This window comes from Hemicordylus capensis, chromosome 1, assembly GCF_027244095.1.
Source record: "Hemicordylus capensis ecotype Gifberg chromosome 1, rHemCap1.1.pri, whole genome shotgun sequence".
NCBI lineage: Eukaryota > Metazoa > Chordata > Lepidosauria > Squamata > Cordylidae > Hemicordylus > Hemicordylus capensis.
In genome coordinates, this window is record NC_069657.1 from 333,780,154 (window position 1) to 333,795,062 (window position 14,909).

Genomic DNA, 14,909 nt, shown 5'->3' on the forward strand with positions numbered 1-14,909 from the left:
GAAATCACACCATCTTCCAACATTTTACTGAGATGAACTTACAAAAGGGAAAAGAGATAGCAGGGGCATAATATGGAATCAACAATTTTTACAAGGAATTATTCTGCATTGTTAATTACTCAAGAAAAATACAGCAGAGAGGCAAGAATAAGACAAAATACAAGTACAAAAGGATGAGACAAAATATTTTAAAATATTTTAAAAATATTTAAAGACGTTTTAAATACTTTTAAACTGTATTTTAAAAACAAATACAACTCATGACTGTAATTTTGACACAGCCCATGATGACGTGTAAACATGGGTGACTTAGTAAGAAGTTATTCTGATGATCAGTTCAAAGCGTGCCACCCCTCCTCCCTACATTTTGTAGTTGAGCATTATGTATTGGTATCTGAGGTTTTCATATAGCACTGTTTATGTTTTGGGGGGCATATCACCTTTCAGTTCCTTGAGTGCAGTTTGGATCGTGGGTAAATACGTGATTAAATCCAACCAAACAAATATGAAAATGCTGCTTGCTAAGTGTTTATGTTTATACCAATAAGATACTGAAAAGTTTCTGGACCGTCATGCAGAATCAGTAACGTTTACACAAGCAATCCCAGGATTTTCAGTCACAGCTCCTTGCCTACTATCAAATCATCATGAACCAACACTAAATTCTAATACCCACTCACCTTGGCACCCCAAAAATATCTAATCCTAACACAAAGCAAACAGCAATTCCTGATTTTTTAAAAAATTAATCAAAATCTGCGCTTTCTTTACTTTAAAATCACTTGGATATTAATCACCTAATTCAACATGTAAACACATTAGAAGCTGTGTTCATATTGTACAATTAGTCAAAGCAAGAATAACTACAATAGGTATTTCCCTCTGGTAGGAACATTACTTTATAGTTGTTCACATGCTACTTCATACAGCAAAGTAATTCTAATTGGGAAAATACAGGTGAAACTCGGAAAATTAGAATATCGTGCAAAAGTCCATTAATTTCAGTAATGCAAATTAAAAGGTGAAACTGATATATGAGACAGATGCATTACATGCAAAGCGAGATAAGTCAAGCCTTAATTTGTTATAATTGTGATGATCATGGCGTACAACTCATGAAAACCCCAAATCCACAATCTCAGAAAATTAGAATATTACATGGAACCAAGAAGACAAGGTTTGAAGGATAGAACAATATCGGACCTCTGAAAAGTATACAGTGTACTGTGCTTGACTGGCCAGCAAACTCGCCTGACCTGACCCCATAGAGAATCTATGGGGCATTGCCAAGAGAAGGATGAGAGACATGAGACCAAACAATGCAGAATTGCTGAAGGCCGCTAATGAAGCATCCTGGTCTTCCATAATACCTCATCAGTGCCACAGGCTGATAGCATCCATGCCACGCCGCATTGAGGCAGTAATTGCTGCAAAAGGGGCCCAAACCAAGTACTGAATACATATGCATGCTTATACTTTTCAGAGGTCCGATATTGTTCTATTCTTCAATCCTTGTCTTCTTGGTTCCATGTAATATTCTAATTTTCTGAGATTGTGGATTTGGGGTTTTCATGAGCTGTACTACATGATCATCACAATTATAACAAATTAAGGCTTGACTTATCTCGCTTTGCATGTAATGCGTCTGTCTCATATATCAGTTTCACCTTTTAATTTGCATTACTGAAATTAATGGACTTTTGCACGATATTCTAATTTTCCGAGTTTCACCTGTATATAGTAGAGTCTCTGGTATTACACGCTGCTGGCAGGTTAAGCCCTTCCTTACGTTGTTCTGGAAGGAAGCATAGAGTCTCAGAGGCAGCAAGCTCAGAATTGTGCCGTGAAATTGCTGAGTTTGCTATTTTACCAGTGTGGCACAGTGGGTTAGAATGCTGGGTTTGGACATGGAAGACTCATCTTCAAATTCCCAATAGAGGAAAGCTGGTCTTGTGGTAGCAAGCATGACTTGTTCCCTTAGCTAAACAAGGTCCGCTCTGCTTGCATATGAATGGGAGGCTAGAAGTGTGAGCACTGCAAGATATTCCCCTTAGGGGTTGGAGCCACTCTGGGAAGAGCAGAAGGTTTCAAGTTCCTTCCCTGGCTTCTCCAAGATAGGGCTGAGAGAGATTCCTGCCTGCAACCTTGGAGAAGCCGCTGCCAGTCAGTGAAGACAATACTGAGCTAGACAGACCAATGGTGACTCAGTATATGGCAGCTTCCTATGTTCCTACCATACATTTAAGGAAGAGATCTGGGCTTGTGGTAGCAAGCATGACTTGTCCCCTTAGCTAAGCAGGGTCTGCCCTGGTTGAATATGAAAGGCATGTGAACAATGTAAGATATTTCTCTTAGGGGATGGAGCTGCTCTGGGAAGAGCATCTAGGTTCCAAGTTCCTTCCCTGGCATCTTCAAGATAGGGCTGAGAGGGATTCCTGCCTGCAACCTTGAAGAAGCTGCTGCCAGTCTGTGTAGACAATACTGAGCGAGATGGACCTATGGTCTGACTCAGTATATGACAGCTTCCTATGTTCCATAACATGAATCTGGTGGAACAGGACATGAGTATGATTTTTCAAACAAATTGCCTCAAACAGTAATGAGAGATAAACGAGATGTGAAAACAAGTGCAGGTAAAATGGTAAAATAGGGAAGAAATGAGATATGGAGATATTGGCTTACATGTCCTGCAGTGTAATGTAGGTGCTGCAGAACTGTCTGCATCAAGAGGGCATTACCAGAACTACTGACTTCTTGTGCAAGTGCACATTGTGCACTACTTCTTGGGAACAATGAAAGTAGTCTGTGATGTAAGATCTTACAAGAGGGCAGTAGTTCCGGTACTATTCTCTTGGGAGGCATGATTGCTGCATGTGTTAGAGCCCCTCAGCTGTGTGAGAGGTTATGCAACTCCAACATTCTACTGCGGGACATGTGAGTCACTGAAAATGAAGCGTTCTTCAGGTAACATGCAACCATGTATGCTGCACATGATTACAACATTTACAAAATAAATAAATAAAAACATCAACTGGATTACACCAGCGAGCCTCGACTCACTGGTATATTTGCTCCACCACTTCACAGTGTTTCTCTGCAGGGACAAATGCTCTACTTGGGGAGAGATACTCTATGATCTGAAAAACTGGACACGCCCTCAATTATAGGGAAGATCTCCCCCTGCCTCAATTTGTGCCTGCAGACAAATGCTGTACTTGTGGATAGATGGGAGCAGGGTATGGAGTGCATCAGCATACAGGCTTGTCTGCACACTCTGGTTGTGTTGTGTGCAGTCTGTACAACACCTGAAGAGGACTAGAGAGAGAAAGCAATATAAAGCGGATATAAAATCTAAATCAAAGTGACCCAGTGGTAGATGGATAAAAATAGGCTTATGAAGACACAAATGGATTAATGCATAAGTATTCTCACAAATCACTGATGCTCCGTCTACCCTACTGATTGGTACTCATAGTTGGTAACGTGTATTAGAGTCACTATTCCCTATGTCCACACACATTTTAAGAATAAAGAAAGACACATATTTACTACTCTTTCATGTATTTAAGTTGTATGAATACCCATTTGCCTCAGAAATTTAGGTTTCTGGAAAAATGATAATAAATCTGGGGACTAGATAAAGAGTGAGGGGAAGTGAAGAAGTGAAGGTTCTAATAGCCTAGCAGCTAGTGGGTGTTGGGTGGGGGGAGAGAATGAATGGAGAGAAAGGAGCATCTATTACTTGTCCTGTATCTTGCTGTTTCATGTGTGATGCTAAAAGGGAAGACTTGCCACTGGGAGAAGATTTGAGGTCCTATGTGAAAATGTTGCCAAAGCAAGGGCAAGGAGTGGAGGTGGGTATAGGCACAGCACCAAGATCTGTGGACTATGCATGCCCATAACTAGTGAAGGAGAGCACTGGATTTCCAGGAAGTCAGGGGTAGGGTTAGCCTATAGTATTCCCACATAGAGAATGACGCAGCCTCAATGTTTCTCTAGGGTGCTGCTCAGGAGTTTAGGGCCTCTCAGGCAACAGAGATGGTCCCGTGGCACAGAGAGTGACCCAAGAACTCTGGCTTTCCAGACTGTCCAGGGCAGGTCTCTCTGCAGTAGTCACAAAGAATGCTCAAGGTTAATGATTTTAATTGATTCTGGACACTGCGGTTTGGTGTTTCAACTTGGAGTTCAATAGTCAAGTGATTCACCTTCTGGGGTTGTAGTGGACAGCTTGGATTACACAACTCCCACAACAGCAGCCAAGATGCTTCCCAGAAATCTTTAACATGTGTCTTCAGGAAAGTCTCAAAGATAGGAAAATTTTAGGTACAAAGGTGGCCCAAGAGAACAGACTTGAGAAGGGTGTGGGTGTGGCTTCGGCTATTCAGAGGAAGTTAAGAACAAAATAAAATTTTAATACCAAATCTATATACCTGACTTGTGACTGATTTTGATTGCATTCCAGAGTGTCTGGATAGTTAAAGGCTCTTGAGTCCCACATGCCTTCTTTTGTTGGTCAAGAACTTTGGCTCAATTAAGAATATACGTTTTTCAATGTGGGTGCATCACCTTTTGCTAAGCAGCTTTTTCACTGCTTTAGTTTCTGCACAACATCTCTGCTTGATCCAAGCAGAAGCCAGTTTCCTCTTTGGGATCAAGTGCCTGTTTATGCTCTAGTTCCATTGCTTTCCATAGAAAACCAGACTTTCCCAAAGAGGAGAAAGGAGGGGAATAAAGGCTGCCTGCTAACAGAACAAACTCATAAATGTGCAGCTGATTGGTAATAAATGACCTAGAAAGTACTCTCATACTTCACACACACCTACAAACAGTTGGGACCTATTACTGATCAATGTGCAATTATTAGCCTACCTTTACTCATATACTCTGTGACAATGTAGATAGGTTCTTCAGACACCACAGCATAAAGCTGAACCAGTTTGTCATGCTTTAGTTTTTTCATGATCTGCGCTTCCTCCAGGAATGATTCTGGGGACATTGTTCCAGGCTTCAGTGTCTTTATTGCCACTTTAGTATTTCCATTCCAAGTACCTACCAAAAAATCCACACATACAGTCAAAAGAAACATTCCATGTTTAAAGATCACACAGAATATGCTTTAAGGTTGTGCACATGACCAACCCTACCTGGGCTTGCACAGCCCTACCTGGTTAGGGCTGCTCATGTGGATCACCTGGATCAGTCCCAATCCTGGTGCTATTCACTGGGGTAACCTGGGTTTTAGTACCTGGCTTATAGTGAGGTAGAAGGGTGTGAGTGCACTCTTCTCAGGTCATTTAAACGCTTGGGCTGCCTGCAGTACAAGTGTTTATAGAGCTGGGCAGCAAGAGCGCCTGGCAGCGGGGAAATCCCCCAATGCACCACACTCCTCATGTGGTACATTGTGGGATACAGGAGGCCACAGCCTGCTTCCTCCCCAGCCCTCTCACCACTCATTGATCACTCACACACCAGTTATGTGGACGTGCAGCGCGAATCATGTGGCGGAAGGTAGATTGTGTCCTGACTTCCCACCACGCCCTTCCCTGAACAGTCATGAGAATGACCTTACTATGTAAATATTAAAGAAGAGGAGTGGTAAACATAAATAAATATGGCATCTAGAAGCAGCAGATGCTAATGGTAGTAAAAATTTAGTTACCCATTTACCTTCTTTAATTTGGACCCACTGGCTTGCAGCCTGGCTAACGTCACATTCTCAGAAGTACCTTTTGGGTATTGCGCCATAACAGAGGCTATGCTCTTAATGTCTATGGCCAATACGATGAGTAGCATGCCAATGATAGTGCAAACTTTATCAGGGCTGCCGTGGACCTGTAAGGCAGCCTCAACGGTACTGAGAAGGAGCAGTTGCACAAGCAGTTCTATCACACTTATTCCCTTTACAGTGAATGGGAATAACCTCAGTAGTGCTGCTTTGGGAACTGCTAATTCTTTCTCAACAGTGCCAGGGCTGCCTTGTGAGTCCGCAGCAGTCCTGGTGGATTGTGCACCCTTGCCAGCACACTCTGCATCATGTCAACCTATGAATGTTAATACATATAGTTAATTTTTTCTCACAATAAGCATTGGCAGCATACATGCTTAGTAAGATAAGAAGGCTGCTTAGCAATTTATATATAGCTAAGGAAATCTGTCATGATTGGTGGAGTGTAACTGTGTAGGCAGGGCCTGTATATTGTGCTCTTTGAAGTATTCCCATTAGTAAGGGCCAGGCCACTCACCATCAAGGATAGAGGGCAGGTTTTGCCTCACTGTAACAACGTGTCCTTATGCAATGCTTTACTCTTCCCTTTAGAAGACAATGCAAGCCATTCACTTTTATGGGGAAAAGTAAATGGGGAGCATTACTTGGTTGGGAGCTAAACACACCCTGTACAATCTGCTCCAGGTTACTCCAGGTCTGGGTTTTGTTCTGGGTGTTTTGTTCCCCCAAGTTGTGTCCCAAGTTATAGCTTGTTTTCTTTGTCCTATAGAACTTGGTGGGAACTGAGTCAGCGCAATTTGGCACAGTCCTAATCTGGATTTTTTTTCCTCAGGCAAACTGAAGTGTGATAGAATTTAGGAGCTGGAATATATGACTACCCTCACTCAGTACAAAACATATGTACTGCATATCTTCCTTGTAACACTAGAATACACTACCAGTGTCAGGATCAAACTACACATAAATTTGGCCACATTCTCATGTAGATTAAATCCTGGTTAACTCTTTAACCGTGGTCATTCTGGTCATGAGGAGGATGTAGCCTTTAAACGTGCTGTTTGTATTTCTCTCTCTCTCTCTCTGTTTGTAAATAGCACGGGTGGAGACATGCAAGCCACACTGGAACCATGGATGGAGCAAGCCATGGTGTTGATTGAGACTGCACACCCCCACGCGATTTCTCATGGGGGGAAAACTTCCATTGGTGCTAATGGAACACTGTTTGTGATATAGCAAGTGATACAGCAATTAGTTTGACCTCTCCTAAGCACTTCTGGACTTGCACAGCAAATTGACAGATGGGGCTTCTAATGGTGACCCATATCAAGAATGGCAACATTTTATCATTTGGTTTCACTATGGACTTTGATTCTGAAACTGACTTCTTTCATGATGGCTTTAATTATTCTTCCCATACAGTACAGTTTTCGCTGCCTTACCACTCCACACTTCAGCGAAACAGCCCTGACCCAGCTTCGTTTCCAGAAACAATGAACCTCGTTCAACTTCCCATGCATCCTTAGCCAATCCGACAGTTTGTGGAATGTAATTCGATGCAATCACAGTTAAGTTAAAACATAAACCATCAGCTTTCTCTACAGGAAAGGAAATTAATAAAAGACATACTTATAATCCATATAGTTGTGCATGCACAGCGAAAGATGGAAGGTAGTTTGGTGCCTTTATTCAGTTGATTTCTCGATAGCGGGCTCATGACAAACCGTTGTATAACTAACAGAATCTAACTTGATATTTAGAGCCAGAGAGCCCATGATAACAGCATCTTTCTCACCCCTATAAATTATTTAGTGCTCAGAATGCAAGGTTTTCAAAATCAGGAATGTGAGTAATTGAAGACATCTTCTCTTTGAAGCTGGTGGTCAAGACTTTCTTTGCTTCCACATTCCATCTTTCAAACTTGCCCCCCAAAGTTGGGAGACTATTAAAAAAGTAATATTTTCTCTGCATACCCATCCATACTTCCCCAAACTGCCCATTTCCCAGTCTCTTGATCAACTGTAGTGATTCTCGTGGAATTTCCCAGACATCTTTGGTTTTGACAGACAGATCAGTAAGCCTTGGCATTCCTTTATGACAAGGGACTACTAAGCGGCAGCAAAGACCTGCAGCTCTCTCTGATGAAGCAGAAGTGAAGCAGAGGAGAAAGAAAAGAGTAACAAACATGAAACAAACACAGCAAGCAAGAAAACAACGCTAGCAAACAAGTTACATCATCTGTTAGTAGCATTAAAAAAAAAGGCTGAGATAAACAAACTGCACACTTAAAACATTCATTTGAAAAATATCCAGAGGTATCTGAAACTCTACTTCAAGAGCATTGATAATCCTGTGATTTAGCTGGTATAATGAATGGATAAATCATCCCTCAGATCCTTGCTGTTATTGCAACATGCAACATTTATGTGTGGTTTATATAACATAATTCAATATATTCATTTCAAATATCCCAGTGACACGCCTCCCCCCCAATTTAACATTATAGCCTTTATTTAAGTTACAGACTGTAGTTTTGCATTGAAAATGAAGCACAGGCTGATAAGATTTGCAAGTGTTTTTGTACAGCCTTTCTGTATGAAATGGATGCCACATGTTACATTTTTTGTATTTTGATTGTTGTCACAAATTATCAGACTAGTCATTGATCTTCAGACTAGTTAGCAACAGGCACAGCACAAATTTTCCTGTGCTTCCAACAACAGCATCTTATATATAACTCCATCTGCACAAAGAAGAACCACGGAAGCTGCATTCAGCTCTTTGGAGGAAGGGCGGGCTATAAATGTGAACAATGAACAACAATAATACATTGTACTTCATTAATAAAAATCTGTGAGGCAGTTGCTAGTGGCTGAGTACTTTCACTGCAGCCAGTACTTTCCCGCCCATTGTAGGTTGCAGAATGCCTTGTATTTGCCAATGTTGTTCTTCTATATCCAACAATAGGAACTGGCTGAACAGGTCCTTCTAAGGTCATGGTGCTAAATTTCTCCATCTTAGTTGCCCCAGAGCACTTGGCTAGGGTACTCCAGCTATGCTTTTGAACCTCTTAATCCTTTCAAAATACACCAAAATTGCTTAAATTGATACTGGAGCCAAACTGCTCCCCAACTCAAGTTAATTTCCCCACTTTATGCCAAAAGCTTAGTTGAGGTGTCTAGCGAGCACCTCGGGGCCGTTCTGGTAATAGTATTTTATAACTTGATTCAGAGATTACAGAAAACAATTCCTGATCAGCAGAGAGACATGCATGTCCACAAAAGCAGCAGCAAGGGTTCCACCTTTCCCCAGAGTTATTCTTCAAGACATTCTGGCATGTTTATCAAACAGGAAGTGATTGCCTGTCACACATTTCTAAATTTGGATCAGAGCAGCTCCTTATGCAATGGAAAATAGTTTGAGAAATGAGAAGCTGGTTCTTCTGTTACTAGAGTGGTACGGCTGCTGCTGCTGCTGCTTCATGCACCTATTGCCACCACTCTGATAATGCTTGTGTACAGACATGCACATGGGATGGGCTAATTATTAGCTTACTCCCTAACCAACACCACCATCCTCAGGACAGGAGTATCTTTTTAATGCTTCTTTAACATGTGTTACATTGCTTTGAGAAGAGGTGACAAAAGGAGGGATGAGTCATTTTAAAAGAGAAATCTGACCCCTACTCTTGAACTGTGTGTGTGTGTGTGTGTGTGTGTGTGTGTGAGCAGTACCATACAGGGACTGCTCTTCTAATTTTCAAGGTATCTTCATTTACAGATAAGAACTACTTCCTCTGTAGAAAAGCCAGGCAGAGAAGAACTCTGGGGGAAATCCATCCAAAACTTTACTGCGGGTTGGAGCAGACATATTGTTCCCACTTATGCCTAAGCAACTGGAAGTGAGCTGCAGACCTCTCCATTTTGGGAAATGATTCCACCTCACTGGAGCACATGCTTTGCATGCAGAAGTTTCCAGGCTTGGTCCCTGGTATCTCTAGGCAGGGCTGCCTGGAATCTTGGAGAACCACTGCCATTTAGCATAGGCAATACTGAACTTGGTGGCCCAATAGTCTGGCTCAGCATAAGTATATTTCATGTGTTTATTTCAAGTGTTGTAATAGTCTTAGCTACAGTTAGAGACAAAAAGAATCCCCACAATCCATGATCTGAAGCCTGTGGAGAAATGGAGAAAAGTGGCTAAGCCCGGGCAGCTTAGTCTGCTTCCCGTTGATCATGGGAACCACTGGGCTCACAGGCAAACCCAGTGCTCCCAAGGTGGCTAGTTCGCCTAAAACACCTTCCCCTTAAATGAGGCTAACGGAGCGAGCGCTCAGTTAACCTCATTTCTCTGCTCGTGTGTCGTTGTGGCATGCGGTGACACATGAGTAGACTCCGACTGGGAGGCTGCAGTCAGCCTCCTGGGCTTGGAGGTCTCTCCAGGATGCGCCACGCACTTGCGTGGGGCATCCTGAGACTTCTGGGGGCCACATGGCCCCCAATCTCTGCAGCCGTAATGGAGCTGGCAGTTGTGTGGGCGGCCGATTCAGCCACCCCAGGGCTGCCCCTTTGATCATCTGCCCACTCTCCCTGCAAGCCCAACAGAAGCTCTTCTCATGGATCGTGAGAAGAGCTTCACTGATATCATGCAGTGTCAATTCATGCTTATTATATTAATGTCATCAGACTGGCCTCTATTGAAAGCAGTTGAGGGAGGAGATGGCTTGCATAGCACCATGTGGGCACTGCTGGTAAATGGCAGCAGTGTTTTGCCTGCATATTGGCCAATGATGTCACTGGCCCAAATCTAAGCAAGAAGATGGTAGCCATGCAGAAGCCAACACCTGTGAAGCAACAGGTTTTTCTATAAGTTGCAAAATCTGCCATTGATTAAGATATTGGCACTACAATGATGCTGCTACAAGAACAGAGACAAGAACCAACACATTATTAGGCTGAATCTGCATAGACTAAAAATAATTTAGAAGCAAAGGAGAGTGCTTTGATACAACAGAGATGCCTGAGAGTTATTTGCAGTATTAATTAATGTTAAAAAAAATAGCCAGGCATAAATTAAATACTCCTAATTAACATTAGGTCAAGCAGTCAGGCCAAACACTTTTACAGATAAGATCCTGCTTGAGTAAAGCAACAGAGAGAGGCTGAGTAATGCCGCAAACAGAAGCAAAATGATGCAGGAATAATCCCAAACAAGGTTAAATTAAACATTCTTAGAGTTATTATAGTTATGCTAACCCAGAATTAAGCATTTAAAAGTACAGTTGCTTGTTTCTTGAAAGAGCAGATTTTCAATATAAAAGTTTATAGAGGACTGTGTGTGTGCATATAGATGTACTTATGTTATCTAAAATATGAAAACGTTAATTTTAAAAATGATTAATGAAATTATACAGTAGTGCATTTCAGCTAATTTCACAGCTGACATCATGCAAACTGTAGATTATCTCAATATATATGAGAAGAAATGAAAATTTTTCTTCACTGGAATAAGTATATATATGCCTTAATATCAGTCATAAGTTATGGCTCTTATACATCTATGCGAAAAATCAACAAGGATGGCACTTGTAACATGAATAAAAATTTGCTTTTGTATAAATGCAAAGGAAAAAATATGAATAATTTGTAATCACTAATGTTTCTGCTCACATAAAAACATACATTTTGCAAATTTTAATAACATTTAATTTTAAGGAGCTCTGCAGCGCATATGCAGCATATTTGCAGAAATCCATGTGAGAATACTTGTAAGTCGATGGCCAACATCCATCAGCGGATGCAAATAGAAGGGGTGCCGTGCTACTGGGACCCCATCCATCAGTACAATGCCCCTTCGGTTCACTGAAACAACGATCTGCTGACTGAACAATAGTCTGCATGTAGGCCATTATGAATTTTCCCTGCTTGGATATCAACAGCAGCAAGCTATAAATACGACCAAAGGCTGTCAGTGTCAACACATATGCATTCTATGGGATGATGCTGAAGCACAGATCCACTAGAAGTAATTTGTGGTAAAAATGTGGATCACCTCTGTTCAGGCCATACACAATAGTATATACTAGTATATAGTACAGTATGCACAAATAGTGGCAGAGCCGAAAAAGGGCAAATTTTCAGCTTTGATACTGCCACTGTTGTGAGAATGGAGAGGATATAAGTAGGTGAAGGTAATGTTTCCACTCCTCTCCCTATCCATGGTACTGGGGCAGTAGTATTGGAATTGGTTCAAAAGCTGTGAGATGGATAGGAAATGGGGAGAGGCAGATATAGAGAGTCACCACTGCCACTTAGTGGAAGAACTGAGGATCTTCTAGAAGGCCTTTTCGCCATTATCCCAGCCTTCAGTTTTTTAGCCAGCATTAGTTATGTCAACTGCAGGTTAGGTTCCTGGGATCACCTCTCCCCACAGAGGTCTGAAAAGAGGCACTGTGGTTCTACTGTCCTGGCCTTGATCCAGTCTGTATGTATGCAGAGAGAGAAAGAGAGAGAGGGAGGGAGACCACGCGCAAGCGCACACACACCCACCCACCTTGTAAGCAAAAGATGGATCTCTCCCACCACATATGTATATGTGTATGAATGCATGCAAATATCCTGCTATGTATAGGTGCCTTTTTGTTTTGTTTTGTTTTAAAAGATGGTTTTCAAAACAAAACCATCTTTCACCAGTCTGTGCAGCCTCAATTATTTCCAGCTTGGTAGACAGCTTTAGGATTATTATGACATGAAAGTGCTCTCAATGCACATATTTAGGGGCTGAAGTTGCTTAGTTGAGCTTAATTATCACTATGCTTGCTGCTAAGGTTCCTGCTGTGGCAGCTGTTGCAATGATGAAGTAAGGAGTCATAAGTGTGTGTGTTAGAGAGAGAGAGAGAGAGAGAGAGAGAGAGAGAGAGAGAGAGAGAGAGAGAGATAGAGAGATCGCAACTTGTGCCAATGATGTTACCGCAGTGCAGGCACTGTGACTGGCAGTGGATTCTGGGTCAGTGATTCTTTTGGCCATTTTTGTACTGTGTTTGAAATGTGTGTGGTTCCGTGTTGGCAGGGACACATTTCCTTTTACTGTGTGCTTCTGTTCTCAGTGTTTTTCAAAGCAGGGTTGCAAACTGCATTGCAAATTGCAGTGCAAAATTTGTGTGCATTATGTAAGTCCAGCTTGTTTTGGCCATAAGGAACAATGGGGAAACTCAAAACACCCCATTGTTCCCCATGGGTAGCTCCTAGGGACATCAAAGTGGGTTGGGAGGTATGGCATGCCGCATGATGGGTGGGACCTACCACCCGACCCACAAAAGAAATGGGCAAGTGGGTTAAACAATATTTTAGCCTCCCTCCATAGGATCCTATGGGGATTTGGGTGAAAAGTTAAACATTTGTTTAAAATCATCTGCTTGCCCATTTCTTTTGTGGTTTGGGTAGCAGGTAGCACACATCATGGGTACCATGGGGGTTTTGGCGAAAGGTTAAACCCCTATCCTCTGGGAGTTTGGGGGAAAGATAAAAATTTTATTAAAAATATCCCACTTGCCCATTTCTTTTGTGGGTTGTGTAGCAGTAGCACCCATCATGCCCTACCACGCAACCCATTTTTTTGTCCCTGAGAGCTAACCATGGGGAACAATGGAGTGTTTCGAGTTTTCCCATTGTTCTCTATGGCCAAAACACGCAAAACATTTTGAATTTGTTTTGTCAAATCAGCCAACTTGACTACCATTTCATCAGAATGTTTCAACCATTTTGCAATTTGTATTGCGCTTGAAGGAAATCACAAAATCAGTTTCTTGAACATATAGTCTGACTCAAAGTGAACTGGGCAAACCGGTTTTGTGCACACCCCTGCTTGATACTGCTGTCCAGAACAAAACTCATCCCACTTACTAATGAAAAAAAATTAGAGGGAACCTTGGTGACAACTATCAGATGACCATGATGATGAATTTGGGGACACAAAATGAAGTCCTGGAAATGAACTTTGAAACTTAAAATAGTAAAATGAAATTCTGGTTGTAAAAAAACCACAAATAAATGCACTGCATTACAAAGGAAAAGAATTCTGCTTCTCTGGTAATGAAAGCAAAGCAGAAAGACAAAGTACTGAAATGCTATATGACTATCAAGAAATGCCTAGTCAATGGAATGCTCAGCATCTTTCCCATGATTTTGCACTATAGGAGTGCACTTAGCGAAGAAAGTAGCTTACATAGTGCAAAGGTATTTTGGACTAGTATGAGGAAGACTTTGAAATAAATAAATACCTCATTCTTTTTTTGCTCTCATGATAGGAAACATGCAGGTTAACATATTTCTTTTCTAACCAGTTTGTATAAAAAACAGTATAAACAATAAAAATATACAGTGGTCCCTCGACTTACAAACTACTCGACATAAGTATTTTTCGAGTTACAAACGGCAGTTTTAGATCCGGTTTTAGATGTGGTTTTTTCGACTTACAAATTTTTAGATGGGGTTTCCTCGACTTACAAATTTTTAGATGGGGTTTCCTCGACTTACAAATTTTACATGCGGTTTCCTTGACTTGCCTGCCTGTTTACTGCCTGTTTATTCTTGAAAAGAAATGTTCCTGTGCAGTTTGCAAGCCTTACTGGGGGTCTGGGTCTTTTTTCTAGGCTCCGGAACGCATTAATCCATTCCCAATGCATTCCTATGGGAAACCGCTTTTCGACTTACGAATTTTTCGACTTACAAATGTGCATTCGGAACGGATTAATTTCGTAAGTAGAGGGACCACTGTATTAAGCTTCTTAACTCTTTCTGTACAAAACATTATCTAGACAATATTTTGAACATTAAAGGAACTGATCATATTTACCAAATATTAATTTGCAGAATTACCTGAATAATGCTGAACAAGCTGCTGAAGAGTTTCAAACTGTGCCCTTGTTGTAATGTAATATCCACCATTGTCGAGTTTGCGAATTTTATAATGTTTGACATGATCTCCTTTCATATCATCCCAATCACGGATAGACAATGAATAGGCACCTATTAAAAATGGAAAATAAAAGCCATACATATGTTGCTAGGTATAAAAGAAAGATGCTCATTCCAATGGAACATAATTGAAATCTTTGTATAATGTGTTAACGTCCAAGCAAAAATAGGGCAGTCCAATATAATTACAGTAAGAATCATAAGGCATGAAA

At 41.3% G+C, this 14,909-nt stretch overlaps 1 protein-coding gene across 5 annotated transcripts in view; it reads right to left on the minus strand.

The window, feature by feature from the left end:
* The window catches only part of FYN (FYN proto-oncogene, Src family tyrosine kinase), a 191,683-nt gene that overhangs the window by 22,143 nt on the left and 154,631 nt on the right, over positions 1-14,909 (minus strand). For 3 of the 5 annotated variants that reach the window (XM_053306399.1, XM_053306486.1, XM_053306563.1), the window contains 3 exons: positions 14,599-14,748; positions 7,696-7,860; positions 4,870-5,049 (listed from right to left, as the gene is read on the minus strand). In XM_053306399.1, the coding sequence (XP_053162374.1) occupies positions 4,870-5,049; positions 7,696-7,860; positions 14,599-14,748 (495 nt within the window). Of the gene's footprint in view, positions 1-4,869; positions 5,050-7,164; positions 7,321-7,695; positions 7,861-14,598; positions 14,749-14,909 lie in introns of all 5 variants that reach the window. The other 2 variants (XM_053306653.1, XM_053306740.1) reach the window with 2 other exon arrangements.